General features: G+C 51.1%; 1 protein-coding gene across 2 annotated transcripts; it reads right to left on the bottom strand.

Annotated features, from left to right (window-relative positions):
- Positions 1–620: 620 nt before the first annotated feature.
- LOC125912580 (NADH-cytochrome b5 reductase-like) lies at positions 621–19,569 on the bottom strand. 2 transcript variants are annotated; one of them, XM_049617124.1, is made up of 7 exons: positions 19,516–19,569; positions 16,316–16,609; positions 15,251–15,399; positions 12,517–12,604; positions 8,959–9,063; positions 5,248–5,451; positions 621–1,718 (listed from the first exon to the last, which is right to left on the bottom strand). In XM_049617124.1, the coding sequence occupies exons 2-7, from the start codon at positions 16,508–16,510 to the stop codon at positions 1,515–1,517; spliced, it is 945 nt and encodes a 314-aa protein (XP_049473081.1). In that variant the 5' UTR covers positions 16,511–16,609; positions 19,516–19,569; the 3' UTR covers positions 621–1,514. The 2 variants fall into 2 exon arrangements, with proteins under 2 accessions (XP_049473081.1, XP_049473082.1); XM_049617125.1 differs by lacking the exon at positions 19,516–19,569 and having other exon boundaries at positions 16,316–16,610.
- Positions 19,570–19,695: the final 126 nt, after the last annotated feature.

The raw sequence follows: 19,695 nt of genomic DNA, 5'->3' as shown, positions 1-19,695 counted from the left end.
GCAGCGCAGGAAAACCTGATCTCACAAATGGAAATAACTGCAAACCCCAATATATAAATGGGACGAAAACAGAACTGCTCGGGTTGAAGGTTGAAGGGAGCCTGGAGATCCCACCTGGCTGTCCCTTCTCTGCTGCCATGCCAAGAACCCTAGGGTCCTTCAGAGACCAGTTTGAAAATCACTGGTTACACAGCTCTCAGTACAGGTGACATCGGGAGACCTGGCTTCTAGTGCCAACTCTGCCATGAACTGTTTTACCCTGGGCAAATCTCTTAGCCTCACTGGGCCTTGGTTTCCCCGTTTACACAATGAGTCTATTGGATGGGATGCTTTCTGGAGTCCTGAACTTTAATCTCTGGTGTGAGGAGGACTGTGATTCCGTGACTATAAAGTTCTAATTCTATGATTCCACGCTTCTCGGATTCTGAGATTTCATGGCTTAATATTCCGATTCTGGAAGTGCCCCCAGCCAGCCAGGGCTGCTTCGGCACAGTGGAGCCCAGGCTGTGGAAACCAGAACTCATGACCTGCAGGGCGCTGCCTGGGAGTGCCGGGTCCCTGGGGAGGGCTTGCCCCATGCAGGATGGAAGGGTGGGGTGGGGAGGGGGGCGGGGTGGGGAGGGCAGCGGGGGTGGAGCGGAATCAGCAGCTGCTCAGTGGGCAGAGCAGAGAGAAGGACCCAGGTCTCCTGACTCCTGCTCTATCTTTAGATCTCCATAGCAACCATCACCAGGACTCCGGAGGAGCTGAAGGCAGGCTGAGCTGGCTGCCTGCGGGAGGGAGGGGTGTTTGTTTCCATATCTCTTTTGCTCAGGAAAGGACTCTTGCTCTTGAGACAGGGGAAGGGAGACAGAGAGTGAAGCTGTTTGCAGTAGGAAAGGCCTGGGCCCGATACGAAATAAAAGTAATCCAGGGCCCACCTTGCTCGGAGAATGTGATCAGGTCACAGAAGCTGAGACTGCTGTGTCAGGCTTGAGGCACTGGAGGTACATAAGGCAGGTTCCTCCTCCAAAGAGCTCTTAGCTACCCCTACGCTCATTCCCTAGACATTTGCAAGCAACATATCTGAGCCAGTCCTGAGGCCACAGCAGGGAGACACATCTTCCAGGGAAAGCAGACTTTTGAACAGACTTTTACAGGGCAGGGGCAGATGGGGGTCCCCAAGCCCCCTAATCTAAGGAACCTGGGAAGCTCCTCCTGTACCTTCTCCTGCCAACTCCTATCCATCCCACGGCTTAGCATGGACCTTTCTCCAGGGAGCCCTTGACTCCCAGGCTGGTAGCTCTCCTCCTAAGAGCTCCTGTGGCCCCATCCTCCTTCTACACAGCAATATGTCTGCCTGAGGGAGTTGGCCACCCCGTGGGGTAGATGGGAGGTGGAGGTGCGCAGAGGCAAAGACCTTCCTTCACCTAGGTCACCTGGCCAGTTAGCGGCAGGGCCAGGCCTGCTCTTCATGTTTTCTGACTCAAGTCCGTGCTTCCTCCAGTGTCCCAGTGGCAGAACCCTGGCGAGGGCTAGAAGAGGAAGCAGGAGTCCTCGGCCAGGCCTGCGCACAGCAGGTACCTGGCCATGTCCTTGGTAAACTCTGCTGAGCCACAGACCAATGCAAACGGCTTTCTCCGACAGGAGCCAACCAGCTCTTCAATCAGGTCCTGGGCCAGGCGGCCAAAGCGGGTCTTCTCCCGGTAACTCCAGGGAAGCTGCTCCGGAGAGTTCTCCTGAGACAATGAGAAATAGTGCAGGCGACTACTGGGAGGTCTTCAGAGTTCATGCAGCCAGTATGGTCTACCAAACCAGGAAACTGAGGCAGAGGCCCTACCACAGGCCAGGCACTTCCTGGCACTGGCACTCTGATCACCCTCATAACAAGCGTGGGGGGGGGGAGGACGGTTATCCTCTCCCCACAGGTGAGACACAGGGAGGAGGCACACCCAGGGCACACGAGGCAGGCCCCACCAATTCTCACTGCTTCCCAGGGGCCACTGCACCTGTCACTCCAGGGGGATGTCTTCTCCCCAAGATTGTGGGTCTTTTTAAGGTTGTCCACCACCATCACCCAGGGAGTACAACACGTGTTCACCTGTCTCATGAGGTTTCAGTGATCTTACTGAGCGAGCAAACACTTAACTGGGCGGTCACTCTGCGCCTACTGTGGTAGGCCCTGGGATGTGGCAGCTGCTCTAAAAGTCAAGCTTCCCGGCCTCACTCTGGCTGTGTGAATGAGGGATCCGAGGCAGCAGGGCCTTAATCCAGAGGGGGCTACTTCTCACACAGAAAGGCCAGAAGGAGTATTCCGGGGCGTAGCGTGCCCGAGTGACCCAGGCTGCTCTTTCTGCCCCTCTAGCTCCACCTGTGGCTTACATCCTCAGGATCACGAAAGAAAAGCTCCACCCTCAGCTTATGTGGAGGAACTTCTCTTTTCTAAATGAACATTTTGTCGAGATACACCTTACATACAGAAAAGCGCACAAATCAGTAAGTGTACGTAGTCTGAAGAACTCTAACGGAGGGAAGAAACCATGTAACCAGAAGCGAAACACCCAAAAACAGAACAGGACCATCACCTCTGCAGACCCTATTAAGGTGAGCTTCTAGTTTCTGGGGAAAGCAAAGAGACAGTATGGAGAGAGGGGGTTGGAGTCCAAGCTCTGCCACCATGTTCTAGCCGAGTGACTACGACCTCTGTGAGCTACCGTGATGAGCACAGGCCTCTGCTCTCAGAGGTACTCACAGGGCCCTGGAGCCCGGCGCCACAGAGCTCACCTGACCCCACGGGCCTTTCCTGGGACAGCATTGCGGTGCTCACGGGGGATCCTCTCTGATGATCTGGACCTTCCCGTGCCCCCTCCCAAAGAGCCACCCAAAAGAGCCCTTGAGGGTAGAGACCAACAGGGCCCACCGCCTTACACCTCCCTGCCACTGCTCAATCCCCCCCGGCTAGTTAGGTTTGGCACAGCATCCTTCCTCCAACCGCACACCCAAAGATGTGGTGGGTCTGGTTGTTGCTCAGGTGGGCTTCGGGGCCTATAATCAATGATGGTGAGCAGGGTAGGTACCGTCAAGGAAGAGAGCCCAGGCTATGACAGCAGAAACGCCCACGCCAGTCTTGGGACTCTAGAAAGGCTTCCGGGATGGAGTCACACCGCAGCAGGGAGATGTGAGCGGGGAGTAGGCGTTAGGCGAGGAAGAAGGGAAAAGTGCTCCTGGAAGGGGGAACAGAGCCAGCAAAGGCAGACCTGGCAGCCAGAAAAGCACGGTGCACTCATAGCCACGTGCAGACCAGTGACGCCAGGACACACAGGGCAGGTGAGCCAGGAAACGAGGCCACGGAGGCTGGTGCAACCATGTGGGCTTGGCTGTCATCCGGGGAGCAGTGGGGAGCCACAGAAGGGCTGAAAGCATGGTGGTGGTGTGGTCTGTGCCGCCCTCCTGGCTGCACGATGAAGGACACACTGGCAGGGCATGGCTGGAGAGGGAGACCATTGAGGAAGCTGTGGCTGCAGCCTGGGAAGGACAGGGAGCAGCCTAGGTCAAGGAGGCATGGAAGGGCAGGCGGCACTTCCCACTCCACTGCCCCTCACCAGTCCCTGCCATTGACAGCCAGCCCCCTCGCCTGCCCAGCCCCAGGCCAGTGGTATCATCAAAGCCCTCGCCCAGGGCTGAAGACCCTTTATTGCTGGTCAGCTTTAACTGTGCCCTCAAGCCCAGGCTCAATGCCAGCTCCTCTGTGAAGCCCTCCCTGCTTGCTGCCAGCTCACACTTAATTCTCCATCAATTCACTGTGTTACTTTGATCAAGGTTCTTAATCTCTCTGTGCCTTAGTTTCCACATCTATAAAATGGGCACCAACAGCAGTGCCAGCCTCCCAAGATTATGGTGGGGTTAAATGACGTAACACACATAGAGAGCTTAGCACAGTGTCAGGCACAGAGAAAACACTCAGTGAAGCTATCCCTGTGGCTGTCTCCCCATATACAGATGAGCGCCTGGAGGGCAGGGGGCAGGCTGTCTTCATTTCTAAATTCTGTGGTCGGGAGAACAGAAGGCTGGGCAACAGCCAGTGACTCTGCCAGGTGCCTGCCTTCCTGCTGCTCCTGCCCCCTTCCTTGACCTGGCACTTGAGCAGGGTTGCACACCAGCCTTTGCTTCATTCTCCTGCCTCCAGCACCTCCTGCGGCTGCTAACGTTCACCAAGTACCACACTCTTGATGTTCATGCCACTGAGCATTCTGTCCCATGGACAGGCTCACAGACCCTGGCCACTGAGGATCCCAGGACTCTTGGTATTGCGAAGGGAAACCCAATTTCCTGACACCACCCCCGCCACTCAATCATGATGCTGAAGATTGGCTCAGTCTTTAGGAACGCTCCCAAACTGCCTCAAGTAGGAAACTGATGGGAAGGGTGCTCCAAACTACTGGGCAGTAAGGCTGACCCTGAGCAACACATAACAGAGGGGAGGCCCCAGCAGGGAACCCCAACCCTGGGTGAGAGAGAGAAATAAAGCTATAGAACCAGGGGAAGGCAGATGACCAAAGGCAGATGACCAAAACAGCTCAGGGCCTGGCTTGGAATAAGGAACAAGATGGCCCCCTCCCACAATGGGCCAGAGGGGAGGGCCCGGGCAGGGTGGCCATGGAGGGAAGAAGGAATCAGAGAAGAAGAGGTCAGGAGGCGGAGTTGCTTCCAGTTCAAGTATCTGAAACTTGGAGAGTTTGGAAGCAGCTTTCCCGCCATGCAGGGCAAAGTGGTGTGGTAGGGGCCCTAATAAATGCGGTGAACCCAGATCCAACTTACTCCACCAACTGTTGATGGAGTGCGTGCCTGGCACTCTGCTAGGCACCGAGGAGAGCACGGTGATCCAGACACATGAGCCTTACCCGAAGGAGCTTATCACCGCGGTCTGGCCCACTGCGGGGACATCTGCGGTCTGGCCCACTGATTCCGTAATCAGGCCCTCAGCACATAAACCTGGTGATGCCAGAGGGCAGACAGTAGGCAGCAAAGCATGGTGGGGAGGGCTGGAGCTCAGCCCTGACTTCGCCCATCCAGCAGCATGGATGAACTAGCACCTTCACATCTGAGTGTCAGTTTCCTCATCTACTCCACAAACATAACCTTCCTTGCCAGGCAGGTGGGGATTCCCACTGGTGGCAGGGGGCAGGGAGGCCCCAGGGGATCCTCAGGACAGCTGCAAGGGGAAACCATAGTGTCCATCAGGGAAGGAAGTCACCATGCTGGGCTCACCTGGCTGAGTACGAAGAAGGTACGGACATTCCAGAAACGAGCTTGCTCCTGGAGGAAGGTTTTCAGGTAGATGCCCTCAAAGGTCTTGAAGCAGCCGACCAGGGTGACAAAAGTCTCATCCTCTGCATTGTCTGTTATGCTCTGCAGGACAGGCACCATGGGGGCCAGGCCAGTGCCCGAAGCCAGCATGAGGAGCTCACCGTACTGGGGGACAGAATGGGTATATGACAGACGTCAGCCCACCCACCTGCTCTAGGGACTTTTCTTGGGCTTGCTTCAACTGCACAGCCCTGCCCTTCCTGGGGGTCCCACCCATCTGAGCTCCCTCTCAACATCCTCCAAGAAGCCATCCTTGCTTGCGAGGTCTGTGGAAGAGAAATCATGCAATCGGGAGGCTCTAAGTGGCTTTGTTGCTTTCCTAAACCAACTCCACAGGACTTTGTTTGCACATTTCTCTTGACAGGTAGCCCACTACCTCCCAAAGCAGTCTGTTCTATTATAGGGTGACTCCCCTTGCTGGTGAGGTCTTTCCGCCTCACCCTGAACAGAAACCTGCTCCCACCAAAGCCTTGTCTACCACCCCTATCCCAGCTCTGCTCTCTGGGCTGCCTTCCCTGCCCCAGAGCAGCCCTGTAGAGATCTGAGGGCCCCGGCATGGAGGCCTCCTCTTCTCTAGACTGAGATACTGACTATACATAAGCACCCAGCATAGTGCTGGCACAGAAGTCCCGTGCAACATGTGAGTTTCTTCTCCAAGAGGCCCCAGTTTCATTGACCCAATCACTGACTCCATCTCCTGGCTCTAGATCTCTGAAGTAAGGGTGATCTTCTCTAAGATCAGGGCTTTAAAGGTTAGTGCCTGACCTATACAGCAAGGTGGTTTGTCTCCTTCATTCTAGAGATCAGGCCTCTGAGAATGCAATCCAGGTTTTCACTAGCTTTATCGACAGCCAATGCATTATCACACTTCCTCAAGTATCAGTCATGCAGACCTGGGTATAAATCCCCAGCCATATGATCTGGACAAATGCTTTCAGTTCTCTGGGCTCTGGTTTCTTCACTGGTGAAATAAATAAATGAATGAATGAATGAATAAGTAAATAAAATAACAGCACCTCCCCACAGTAGCACGTGTCTCAGGATGGTTGTGAGGATTAGACAAGATGCCATCAGGTGCCTGGTGTGGACCCTGGCACTCAACACAGTTCCATCCTGTCCCTCACTGAGCCCTGCTGCCGGCTGCCCCACCCTGTTCAGCCCCCAGGTCCTGGGCCTGCCGTGTTCCCCCTCTTTCTCCCATCACTGCTCAGGGTCTCTTCTGGAAAGCCTTCCCCAAGCCAGTAGCGTATGAGGGATCCTTTCTTTGCATCCCCACAGCTCTCTGTGCACCCTCCTCATGACACTGGTCACACCGTATTGTCACCATTTGTGTGTGTGTCTGCCCCCCCCCCCCCCCCATCACACTGTGAGCTTCTGGAAGACAGGGCCTTGCCCGACCCACCTGTGGCTCTGGGTGGAGACCTGCAAACGTCTGCAAGGAACACAGAGGCAGATGCTCACGTACCAGTGTCACGGCTGCTGTGGTCGCCATCTACCATGAAGACCCCTGCAGAGCAGCACAGCAGGGCCAGGAGGAGGGCCAGAACAGCCCCACGTCCCCAGGGGAGCAGAACCAAGCCTTAGCCAGTTTCAGTGGTGAAATGTTTGTGTGAGATGACAACTCGTCTTCCTCACTGCCTGGCTCTACAACCTCCTTGGACAGGAAGTGCAGGGGCTTTGCAGGGGTGCCTGAGAGACTCCACCCAGAAATGGTGGGCAAGACAATGTTCATTGCGGGGCACCTGGGTGGCTCAGTTGGTTAAGCATCCGGTTGTTGATTTCTGCTCAGGTCATGATCTCACAATTTGTGGGTTTGAGCACCGCATCAGGCTCTGTGCTGACAGTGCGGAGCCTGCCTGGGATTCTCTTTTAATCCCTCTCTCTCTACCCCTCCCTGATTTGCATGCACACATGCTTTCTCTCTCTCTAGAGAATCCCAAGCAGACTCCGCGCTGTCAGCATGGAGCCCGATGCGGGGCTCGAAGCCATGAACCATGAGATCATGACCTGAGCTGAAGTCAGATGCTTAACCAACTGAGCCACCCAGGAGCTCCTAAAGAAACTTAAACAAAAAAAGACAACGTTCATCAGGGGTCCCCTCAAGGTCAGGAGGAAACAGGGACAATCCTGGTCTCTGCTCTCAAGACCTTGGGGGACACAGAGACACCCTCAGCTAAAATGCAAGGCTGAGCATGGTTTGTACTAGAAGTGCACTACAGAACAGCATTAGCACATATACACCACGTATCCATAAAGCAGGGTAGCAGTACCTAAGAGGTGTTGTGAGGATAAAGTAAAATTTTAGCACGGCAAGGGCTAAAATCAGAGCCTGACACACACGCAGTGCCACACAGGTGTTTCACAGTATCATTATACACCAATACGTGTGTGCGTGTGCACTTGTATACACACCTGTGTGTGGAAAAGGAATTAGAAGGTCATCTGCCAAGATAGTAAGGCTGGTGTGTCTGGGTAGATGGCCTACAGGGGTTCTTTACTTTCTTCTTTTTGCTTTGCTAAATGGTTGGTTGGTTGGTTGGTTGGTTTTTGGTAATGTACAAGGACCGTATTTCTAATAAACAATAAAAAGCTATTTTTATATTAAACAAAAATAATGGAGAGAAAGAAAGGATTCATTCTTTTCACTTGTTTTTGTTTTGCTTTGTTTCCTGATCATAAATGTAATAGACGCTCACTGTGGATAACTTGGAAGGTATAATGAAGAAAACAAAAATCACCCATAATTCTACCACCCAGAGCCACTAACATTTCATTGCATTTTCTTTTTTATATTTTTTCTGTGCATTTAAACTTAGTTGCCCAACCTGTTGTACATTTGGTTTTATACACAGTGTTTGTCACCAGATCTTACAGCGTAAGCACAGACCATCATTTATAAACATAATTTAAAAATCCAGGATAATAGTTTATCAAGTCCCTGTAACCCAGTGTACCTAACAGTTGCCCCGTTGTTGGATATTCCGTTTCCTCCAATTTCATGCTATAATAAAGCTTCCGTGTACATGTGCACAACAGACAACGTTTGCATTCTTTCCACAGGACAGGCTTCCAGAAGTGGAATTACTGGGTCTAAGGATTTGAAGATTCTTAAGATGTGGTACACACTGCCCAGCTGCTTTCCAGATATGCACCAACTGATGAGAAATTATTAATTCGTCCTGGGCACATCAGGTAAGGATATAAATATGCCAGGAAGATGAGGGGAAGAGCCTTCAGGCTGGGAAGCAGTGGGCTCCCAAGTGGAGAGCCATGGGGTGTAAAAGGAGTAGTCTCCATAGTTTTGTAGCTGGAATGTGAGAGTGGAAAGATACCTGAAGATCTGACGGTACAGGAGTCCTGAGTACCAAGTATGTGAGTGTGGATTTTCCAAGCAATGGGCAGCCATGGACAGTTCTAGAGCATATGCAGGCAATTTTGTTTCTTAGTGCCTATTCTATCTCCTCCCATGTCCAACCCCAAAGATACTCTTGGAGTTGAATGTGGGCTCAGGAAGAACGGCACAGTGCAATTCTGCAGCATGAAACATGAAAACCGTGGTCCTGGGGCTAAGCCAGGAGGGGTCTCCTGAAGACTCAGTGTGCTGGCACCAACCTGGTTTGGTTTATAGAAGAAGTCTCCAAATGGACCTCGCCAGAAAGCGGTGTCTCCTGCGCTCCAGGACTCGACGTACCGGGACATCAGCCCAGTCTGGTAGCACTGGGAGCAAACACATGGAGACCTCACTGGGACAGGCACATACGCCCAATATAAACCACATCAGCCACTAATGTGCGGCCCTTTCTTCAGGCCAAGTGCCGTATGTGTGTTATCTCATTTAATCCTCCTAGTCACCCCAGGGTTGGTAGTCATTCCGTATTTTCAGATGAGGCCCAGAAGCTTATCCAGAAGGGAAACGGTGAGGCTGGGATAAGAACCACAGGACCGACAGCCTTACCTTCAGAGGTCTCAAACCCACACAACTACAGGGACCGTATACGTAGCATCACTGAGTAAAGAACTAGGTATGAGATGATTAATGGCGACTGACACTCACTCTCAGTATCAGGGAGACAACACAGGGAGGTGGGGACTGTAGTAAACTGGTGAGTGAATGAATGCTCCTTCTAAAGGAGGAAGATACTTTGCAGACTCCAGGATACAGTTTGTCACATCTTCTGATTTTCCAAGAGAGGCAGGAGACACAAATTTTTATGTAAAATCACCTAGTTTTGAAATGTCAGAGATCAATTCTAATTTTTTAAACACTGTGCAGGCCCAAACCAAAGATAATTATGTGCCAGTTTACGGAGGCCGCTCATTTGCAACCTCTTCATTGCCTGTTACTATGTCCTGGCTGGATGAGAAAAGTGAAGGTTGTAGAGAGGACTCCTTCACGGGGGTGGGCAGCCCACATTTCCTGGGGGCATGCCCACTCTGGGTCTGGCACCATGCTGGGGCTGCAGGGAAGGCAGCTAGACCGTAAGTTCCATGAAGGCAGTCAGAGTCTGAACCATGGGAAAGACTTAATAAATATCTCAATGAATGAATTAATCAATCCAGATCCAGCCCACCCCTTAAGGAGCTCACAAACTAGGAGGGACCGAAGTCTCACACATACACAAGATAGAGACTACCTAAAACCCCATGAAAAGGACAGAGTGCTGAGAGAGCCCTGAGGAGGTGCAGTCACTTCCAATGGAGTAGGATCAGGAATGGCTTCCTGGAGGAGGAGGCATTTGAGCTGAAGCTTGCAGGCTAGGCAAGACTGCATTCCCTGGGGATAGAAGCAGGAAGGCAGAGAGGATTCTGGGCATCAGGTGTGGTGTGGTCAAGGGAAGGACAGTCCAAGATACAAGTGTGAGGAGGAGGGGGAAGCTCTGGTAGACAGGACTGAAAGGGTGTCTTGAGTGAGATTATAACCAAGCTGGAAGGAGATGGAACTTTGGTCACCAGACACGCTTTGAAGAGCCCACAACTACCCGTGGGAGCATCCCTGACTTCCTCGGGCACCATACGCATAAAGCAAGCAAAGTCTTCAGCTCTCCTGCAAGAGGCCTGGGAGGGAGGCTACAGTTCTCCACCTAACTTGCTGGAGACCTGTCTCCAGCACACCTGTTTTCTGGCCCCGGTCTTGGCGGAGGCACAGCCCCAGCTGGGGCTTTCACAGCCCTACTGCACAGACAGCACTCAAGGAGAAAGGAAGGATTCTTCTGTGTCTCCAGCACCCACCCAAAGCCTGCTCGATACATACCTGTTAAACAGAACTGACACCGAACTTCTGTTCTTCCACTTGGGATCCTATTACCCAAGGGGCCTTGGGACAGTGACATCATCACTCTGAGCATCCGTTTCTTTATCCGTAAAGTGGGATAATAAGATCTGCTCTGCAGGATGGTTATGAGGTTGAAAGGAGATGAGGAATATAAAGAGCTAGAAGCAGTGCCTGGTGCCCAGAAGGTGCCTGAGAAATGAGAGTTCCTCCTTCCCATCCACATGGGAGATAAACCTAAAAAACCCGCCTGCCTTCCCAATTTGCAAAGACATTTTCAGCTCTTCCCAGCCAGAGGCTTAGGGATAATTAAGCATCTCTCTAAAGAGAGGCTTTCCGGTAAACGAAGGAGAAAATCAGCCTTACAGCTGGGACAGATCCAGCTGCCCTGAAGAACGGTCTCCAGGCTTATCCTTTCAACAGAAACACACCCAGACAAGCAGCTTGGGGAAGCAGGCCATTTGGAGAGGATTTGTGGAATCTCCCAGACAAACAGTTGCGTGGAGAAAGGATCCCATCCAAGCTTACGTGTGAGGGAATAAACACTCGGGCTTTGACTGAAGTCAGGGAAGACAGGAGCCAAGACAGTGCTGGGGTCCTGAAGTCAGGAGGCTCACTCACCAGCCACACTGCTTACTACCTGTGGAGGCTTGGGTCCCCCTGGGGTCTCAGTGTGCTTGTCCATGAAAGGGAAATAATAATTCCCGCCCTACCAGGGAGATAAAGGATGTGAAAGCAATTCTTAAATATCAGTGTTCCCTGGGACTCTGTTTGGGAAATGACGATGTAGATGATCAGGTTGACTTGTATAAAACTACCACTTCTGTTAAGTCAAAAATGTTAGAGTATCAGCAATTACACAGTTCAACCTAATTATTTTTTCCACATAATTGGACCTTCAAGCCCTCTTATGTACATCTGGCACCCAGGCCTTGGGTCTTGCGGGGAAGGGGGGATTTGTACCCAGCCCATTTTGTTCAGCTCATCTCTGCCAAGTGCCCCACCCACCTTGGCTGCTCCCACGAGCACCCCTCCTCCTACCAATCAGACTGGGTACAGTTCCCACAAGACCCTGCTCTGTTTCACACCTCCCTGCCTTCGGTTAGCTGTCCCCTCAGCCTGGAATGCCACTCTCTACCACCGCCAATATGCATTTGGTCTTCAAGGCCCAACTCAAATGCCCCAGCCCCTGTCTACCTCCCTGAGAGGTGGTCTCAGGTTAGTTCAGTTCACAAGGTGCTCCATGTCCCACCTTCTCCTGCTTGCCTCCTGCAATTCCAGGACAAGTGACTGACAGTTCCCCAAACTGTGCCTCCTTTGCCATTGTATGTGTTGTTCCCAGCACTGAGTTTCCTTTCCACATATCCCTCTTAGTCCTCCCCTCCTTAACTTCAACATACAGCTCAAACTCACAGCTTCTGCTAGGAAGCCCAGCTCCCTTCCCTGCAGCCCCAGCTGCCCTGAATTGGATTGGGGCCTTCTGTCATGCCATCTATCATATCGTAGTGTCCTGGCCCCTTGTCAAAGGTGGGCATAGTATCTGACTCATCTTTGGATCCCAGCTACAAGCACACAGTCAGTACCAAATGACTTGGTTCCCCCTTCCCCTGGGTTCAGTGCTCATTCTCCGTGAGTAGGTGAGAAGGAACAGTGTTCCCTTTCTCAGTCTGAATGTCCTTTTCATACAATCTGTCTCTGTTGGTGGTCCAGCAGCCCCTCTTCCCCAGAAAAGAAGATAGGAGAAGGCTTCCTTCACTGTCCCTGCCCTTTCCTCAAGCCAGCCTCCTCCCATGTGAACACCGGCTTTTCCCACATGGGTTGGATCTGCCCCATCCCAACCAAGCTGCCAAATGGAGATCCAGTCCATACCATCTTAAGAACATTTGTGTGGGTCAACTCACCTTGATTAAAACTTCAAAGTATCCTTCCGCGTTGGCAGGGCTGATGGGCGTATAGGCTCTCTGAATTTCTAAGTCATCCACTTTCCCTCTGAGAAAGAGAAGTATATGGTCAGGCAGTCAGCCCGTCATTCAACAAACCCTTGTAGGTACCTACTCTGTGTCCGGCTGATGAAAGCTAGGGCCCAGTCATCCCCAGTGGTCCCCACTGAAGGTGGAGCAGAAAAAAGGAACACTGGGCTCCCCCGCTGCCACATGCTGGCTGTGAGACCCAGCCAGGATCAGGTCCCTGATCCCTTAGTGGTCCCTTCCGTAAGGTGGAGACAACCATTTGTGTCCCTGTTGTGTGGTTCTACCAGGATTACAGATGGGAAAGTCTTCAAATAGTCCACTAATGATGTGAACTGCTTTGAGGACATCACTGTGCTTTTTCCTGACCTCTTCTTTTTTAATTAAATTAAATTAATTTAATGTTTATTTATCTATCTATGAGAGAGAAAGCGAGTGGGGGAGGGGCAAAGAGGGAGAGAGGGAGACAGAGAATGCCAAACAGGCTCCACACTGTCAGCGCAGAGCCTCACATGGTGCTTGAACTCACAACCCAGGAGATCATGACCTGGGCCAAAATCAAGAGTTGGACGCTTAACTGACTGAGCCACCCAGGCACCCCTTCCTGACCTCTTCTTGACCATAGAATGAGAAAGATAAAGGCTAACACTTATGGAATGCTTACTACCATGTACCAGGAGCATCAGAATCAGAAGGATGCTCGAAGGTGCCCTAGTCCAAGGCCCAACCTATGATGTTATCAAAAAGGGTGCCGGGATGATATCATGAGTAGTAATAGCAGCCATACTGCATTAAATGCCAACTGTGCACCAGCCATATAGTATGCATTATCTCATTTAATAAACAATAACCCACAGGAGGAAACCAAGGCTAAGGATGTCACTTGCCTGAGGTCACACAGCTAGAATTCATCCTTAGCTCTGCCTGACTCCAGAGCTGGGTTCCTCACATGACAACTCAGAGCTTCCCAGAAGCACCCAAGCACTCCTCTTTTGAGTCCTACTGTGTGCAAAACTCTCTTCTCAGAGATATGCATGGATTAAAAAGGCCCCATCGAACTGCATCAAAAGCAGGAAGATAGATAGAAATATTCAATAAGTGCTTAGGGAACAAACAAGGAAATAATAAACAGAACATACGGCGTGGCGTGGACACAGAGAGCACTGTGACATCTGCTACCACAGAGGTAAACACTGACATGCTACAGATGAAGGGACCACTCTCATCCGGGGAACTCAGGAGGCCTCCTGAAGCTTTTGATACCCTCCTGGGTATGAAAGAGGAACAGGCCACTGATAGGTGAACGTGGGAATAGGAAGGAAGTAATTCCAGGCAGAAGGAATAGCCTGGGCAAAAGCTCAGAGGTAGGAAATGCAGAGCAAGCCAGGAAGTGGTGAGTGGATCATGAGGCTGGGGCAAGGCACAAGTGTGATGGAGGAGTGGGGAGAACTTGGTGGGGAAAGAAGCTGGAGCTTCAGGGAGCTTCCCTGGAACCCAGCAGGTATCTGAATGGGAGCGACAAGGTCAGCTACACATGTTAGGAATGTCACTGGAGTGGCAGAGAGAGTGGAGGAGAGGGGCCAAGCTAGGGGCAGGAGTTCTGGGCATCCCTATTTATGGATGGAGGGCTGCATGGGGCTGCGACTTGCCCCAGAACCACTGCGACAGTGAGCTTTAACCACAGGCAGCCAGGGCACAGGCCAGATGCACTGGACACAAACACCGGGGGTCAGCATGAGGCAAGTGGCTGGAGTGTGACCAGCAGTAAGACATGCTCTCCTCGTCTCCTGGCTATTCCTTCTGTCTGCTTTGCTGGCTCCTTCCCCTCCTGCCAATACCACGGGTGCTGGAATTGCCAGGCTTGGTCCTCTGTCCTTCTGTCTTTCCATGTCACACACACTCCCAAATGTCATCCAGGTGCAGGCCGATGATTCCCACACTCACATCCATAGCTCAGATCTCTCTGCTGAGCCTCAGACCCATATAGTCAACTGTCTAGCAAATGCCTCCACCTGGAGGTCCCAAAAGGGCCTTGTCCCTGGGCAGGTCAGGTCAGGTGGAGCATGGGGTGGGGATCTAGATGGAGGGAGAGGGCAGAAGTAGGCTGGGAGGAGGAAGGAACTTCAGAGGAGTGGTAGAGTGTAGCTGGGGAGCCAGGCTGTCTGGATTTGAATCCCAGCTGTGTGATCCTGGGCAAGTCCCTTATTCTCAAGGACAAGTGTCCTTTCTATCAACTGGCACTAATGTTAGGTTAATACCACAGGCTCTAGAGCCAGACTGCTCGCCTTCAAAATCCTGGCCCCAACACTTCCGAACTGTGTGACCTTGGGCAAGTTACTGAAACTCTCTGACTTCAGTTTCCTCCTGAGAATGACAATGGTACCTACTGCACAGGGTTTTGTGAAGATTAAATGAGTTCCCTAGGTATGAGCACACAGAATTGCGCCTTGGAGAGTAAACACTATGAAAGCGTTCACTGTTGCTGTTGTTGCTACTAGTTAATATGAAAACACAATCCCAGAACCCTTTGAGTCAGGTACCACTATGCTTATTTTAAAAGGGATAAATGGAGGCATGAGGGAGGTTAAGCAAGTTGCTCTAGGCCACACAGCTAGCAAATGGCAAAGCAGGGCCTCAAAGCTTTGGCCCTCCCACCATCTGAGTGTACCGTAGGATGAGGTGCTGTCCAGGCCGCAGGCCGAGCCGGCTGTTCCTGGGTAGTGCAAACCGAACACGGTAAGTGTCCTTGGTGAGTCTGTCCATGGCACTGATGCGGAAGGCCAGGAAGGTCTCTGGGTTCAGCTTGGAAGGGCAGCTCTGCAACAGGAAAATATCCAACAGCTAGGACCTGGGACTCAACAGACACGCAAGCATCCACAAGCACCCTCCTCACTCTCCGCAAGGACAGGCTATTTCTGCCGGTAAGTTTTCTGTACAATAGAGAGTAGTCCCACCTCACTGCCCTTTCATGCTCTGATCTAAGAAGGCCCGAACATTTCACACTGAGCTCACCCTGCTCTGAAGCCTTCCATGGCTCCTTCAGCCCCAGGATATAAAGCGCAGCCTCCTCAGCTAGGCACTCCAGGGCCCTGTGGATGAACGTCAAGCCTCATTTTCTCTCCCCTGCATCAAATGCCAAACCTTTCTCTATTCTCCCAAGAATACCCTGCTGCTTCCTATCTGGGAGTCTTCATTTGCTCAAGCTGTGCCCTTTATCCAGAACACTCATCTCCAATGTATGAAATACCTATTCATCCTTCAAACCTGCTAAAATTCAGGTTTGCAGAATTTAGAAACTGATGGGATCTTAAGATGATTCAATCCAATATCGTTATTATCCATGTGGGGAAACTGAGGCCCGAGTGGTAGTGGCTTACTTACTCAGGGTAGTCACACCCTGAGCAGGAATTCAAATTCACATCTTACGTTTCAGTCCCCTGCCTTTAACACTCCATCTACCTGCACCTCCTCTCAGAAGCTTTCTATGAATGTCATGACTCACAGATCTCTCACCTGTAAAATGCCCAAGCCCCACTCACTCCTGGGACTACCCCATGCCCCAGCTCAGGGTCAGGCTTTGAACTTGGATCTGTCTGCTTCCAGTGAGCACACTCTTTTCTCTCTGCTGTGCAGAGTCAGGGAAAGCATCTCCACACAGGTCCACTGTGCAGGGCAGAGGCCAGGCAGACGCTGCCACTCTGGCCCTCTTATCTGAGGAGCAGCCCTCCCTCACCTGTGACTCCTCTCCACTCAGCAGGCTCCTGTCTTTGCTGGCTCGCACTGCCTCCCACCTCGCCAGCTCTCGGTGATAGAGATCAAACACACAAGGTGAGCAGCCACTGCCACAGCACTGGGAGGGCAAGGGTTCCACGGGCCGAAGCTGCAGCCAGGCTTCCTCCTCCTCCTCCTCCTCCCTCTCGTCCATCATCCGTGGGGCTTGGGTGGCCTGGGAGGGACAACTGGGTGTTCTTCCCAGAGCAGGTTTGACTCTGTGAGGCCACAGGCCCAGGCCCGCTCCTCCGTCAGCCTGAGAGAGGGAAAACATATGGGTTATACTCTGGTAATCTCTATCCCTCCTATTCTCCCTGAGGCCTCCAAGTGCCAAACTCTGTGTAAGCATTGGGCCAGGGATGAATCAACCCTGAGATCTGCTGCCTGGCAGGGGAGGCAGACGGGACACAACAATCAGAACTGGCAACCAAGGTTTCCTGACTCTTCCTGTGCTTTCAGTGCTGGACTAAGCACTTTACACAGAAAACCTCATTGAATTTAAAAAATATTTTAAGTGATAGGGTGTCTGGGTGGCTCAGTCGGTTAAGCTTCCGACTTCAGCTCAGGTCATGATTTCATGGTTTGTGGGTTGAAGCCCCGCATCAGGCTCTGTGGTGACAGCTCCGAGCCTGGAGCCTGCTTCGAATTCTGTGTCTCCCTCTCTCTCTTTGCCCCTCCCCACTCGCACTCTGTCTCTCTCTCTCTCTCTCTCTCTCTCTCAAAAATAAACATTAAAATAAATAAGTAAATGATATTCAAATGATAAAACACAGTACTTATGTATAATTTAGTAATTATAGAAATTATTAAAAAGGAAATTAAAATGTTTAGAAAAGAACACCTATGTAACTACAACATGTTCAAGTACAAAGAGCCTTGCTAGCAACCCAGAAGCCAATCATGTGTCCCTTCCTGGTGACCTCCCATCCCCCACAAGGTAACCATCATCCTGACTTTTGGCATAATCATTCCCTTGCTTTTCCTTAGTTTTGCCACTTTTGTGTGCAAACTTAACCACTGCAGTTCAGCTTTGCCCGGTTTTTACCTTTATGTAAACGGAATTATACCAACATATCCTTTTCTGTCTTCACTCAGTTTCTGTCTTCACTCAGGCAAGTCACCCACCAAATTGCTGCGTTTCATTTCATCTTTATAATGAGGCTAGCACTAGAGATGTCATTTTATAGGTGGAAAAACTGGAGTCAAGGTGGGGGGCGGGGTTTGTTTAATAACTTACCAAGGTCACATAGCTCCTAAAAGACAGGGATGTCCCGTTTCTTGGTTACCAATCACCTCCCACAATTCCTAACCTTTAAAACCTTTTCAACTTTTCCTGCTTCCCATGTCCATTTACACAGGGGCTTGCCATGGTCCCAGAGGATGTGCTTCCAGCCTCTCCCTACACCACCCATCCTCACACCTGCCACTAGCTCTTATCACACCAGTCTCCCACTTAAGCAAGCTTTAACGGCTCCCCATTGCCTACTGGCTCGAATCCAATCTTCTTGCCTGGTGCCCCATGCTTCTTCTGATCAGAACGTGTCCACATTCTCTTACCGCTTGGTTTTAGAAGGGCAGTCCCTCTGTGTGCAATACATCTTTCTCCTAATTTCTCTGAAATTTTGGTTTCAGAAAATTTGGTTCTACTGTTCGTGAGCTCTATGATTTCAGGAGGGTTGAGCAGGCTGCAACCCCCTTGAGGGCAAGGATGGTGTCTTATTCTTTCTGTATTCTGCCACCAAGCACAAGCCTGGCATATGCAAGGCTCCAGTGAATGGTGAGTGCTCATTCAGTTTATAAATAAGGTCTGGGAGCCAGGCACAGTGCTAGGTGCTGGGATACAACAGATATAAATAGGACATGGGCTCTCTACATAAAGAGATAAAGCTTGCAGTCTAGCATGGTGTTACATCAATTCAACTCATTTTTATTTTGTGCTATGGACCAGGTATGTATTGTGAGTGAATGAAGTCTGGAGCCCTCTTTATGCTTTTTTTTTTTTTTTAACTCCCAAAGTTTTTGCAAGATAAGTGAGATAAGTAAAAGCTCTGTTACTGTAAACTGCAATACAGCATGAGGGTTATTCCTATCAGTATTTGCCTTAAACTTACCTTCTCTGCGTCTTAATTACCCTACCTTCTTTGATGTTTTGGAAATCGGCAGAGAAGTTGGCCAAGTCCACCGTGAACTTTAAAGATCTGGTTCCTGCCTGCTCCTAGCCTCTACCTTTCCAGTCTAAGAAGCATTAACTTTAAGCCAGGCCTTGACACCTGTTGTTGCCTCTGGCGAGATGACCTTTGGGTCTTCCTTAAAGGTCACCTCCTCTCAGAGGCCCATCCTGAACCTCCCCTTTCTCATGCCTGTCACATACCCTATTTGTTTCCACTATGTATTGATTCATTTACCACATATTTACTGCTGTTCTAGGTGCACGGGATAGAGCAGTGAGGAAACAAAACCCGCTGCACTCATGGAGTTTACATTCTAGTGGAAGAGAAGGTCATCAGACAAGACCCAAATGGAAAACACGGTATTTAGTGTTAAATGCCAAAAAGAAAAATAACTGGGGAAAAGAAATAGGAAATATACATGCGTGTTGCAATCGCTTATTTACTTTACTTGCTTTCTGCCCATAAACTCTTCATTCCATAGCTGTTTTATTCACCAACGCAAACCCAACGCTCACCACAGTGCTTGACCAACACCGCAAGCATTTGATAAATTGGTGTCGGTGCAAGGAGCAAAGAACATCTCCATAGCTCTGGGCTAGCTTCTAGGAGGCAGATCGGGAAACCCCAAGGAAACGGGAGGAAACTAACTCCCTCTTGACGCCGGGGAAGGGACGTGCAGTCGGATGCGGCGCTGGTGTAGTGGACAGGCTCACTCTCAGGCTCAGCTAGTGGCGCCGGTGAAGGCGCAGCAGCAGTGAGAAGTGGGTGGTGAGGCAAGGAAACTTCCAGCGCACCCACTAGGGGCGGGAGCTGTGCGGGCGCCCTTAGGCATTTCGATCCCTATTTTTACAGTAAGGGACATTGGGGCTCAGAGGAAAGTGCCCTGCCAAGCGTCAGCTGTCCGTAAGCGGTCAAGGTTACCTTAAATTCAGGTTTGAAGTACTGGTGTTCTACTCCTAGTCCTATGCCAGGCTCTACCAAAACCACTCACCTACACACCCGCGCCTCTCCTCGAGAGGTTACTCCAGGTTCCGCCCTCTCCCGGGAGGCGGGAAGTGCCTAGCGGGTCTCACCTATGAGAAAATAAAAGTGGTCTGAGGGGTGGGGCAAGGCAGGGATATGTTGAACATTATTGGTTGAAATGGATGCCAATCATAAAACGAGCCTTGGC

The sequence above is a fragment of the Panthera uncia genome (assembly GCF_023721935.1).
Source record: "Panthera uncia isolate 11264 chromosome C1 unlocalized genomic scaffold, Puncia_PCG_1.0 HiC_scaffold_4, whole genome shotgun sequence".
Lineage (NCBI taxonomy): Eukaryota > Metazoa > Chordata > Mammalia > Carnivora > Felidae > Panthera > Panthera uncia.
This window is presented reverse-complemented; position numbering and strand designations above follow the sequence as displayed.

Excerpts from the sequence above, each read along its gene's own strand:
- LOC125912580 (XM_049617124.1), bottom strand. The coding sequence starts at position 16,510 with ATGATGGACGAGAGGGAGGAGGAGGAGGAGGAGGAAGCCTGGCTGCAG. Across the intron at positions 5,452-8,958 it reads TCTTCTATAAACCAAACCAG|TACGGTGAGCTCCTCATGCT; the intron begins GTTGGTGCCAGC and ends TCTGTCCCCCAG. Across the intron at positions 1,719-5,247 it reads CCTTCTTCGTACTCAGCCAG|GAGAACTCTCCGGAGCAGCT; the intron begins GTGAGCCCAGCA and ends TCATTGTCTCAG.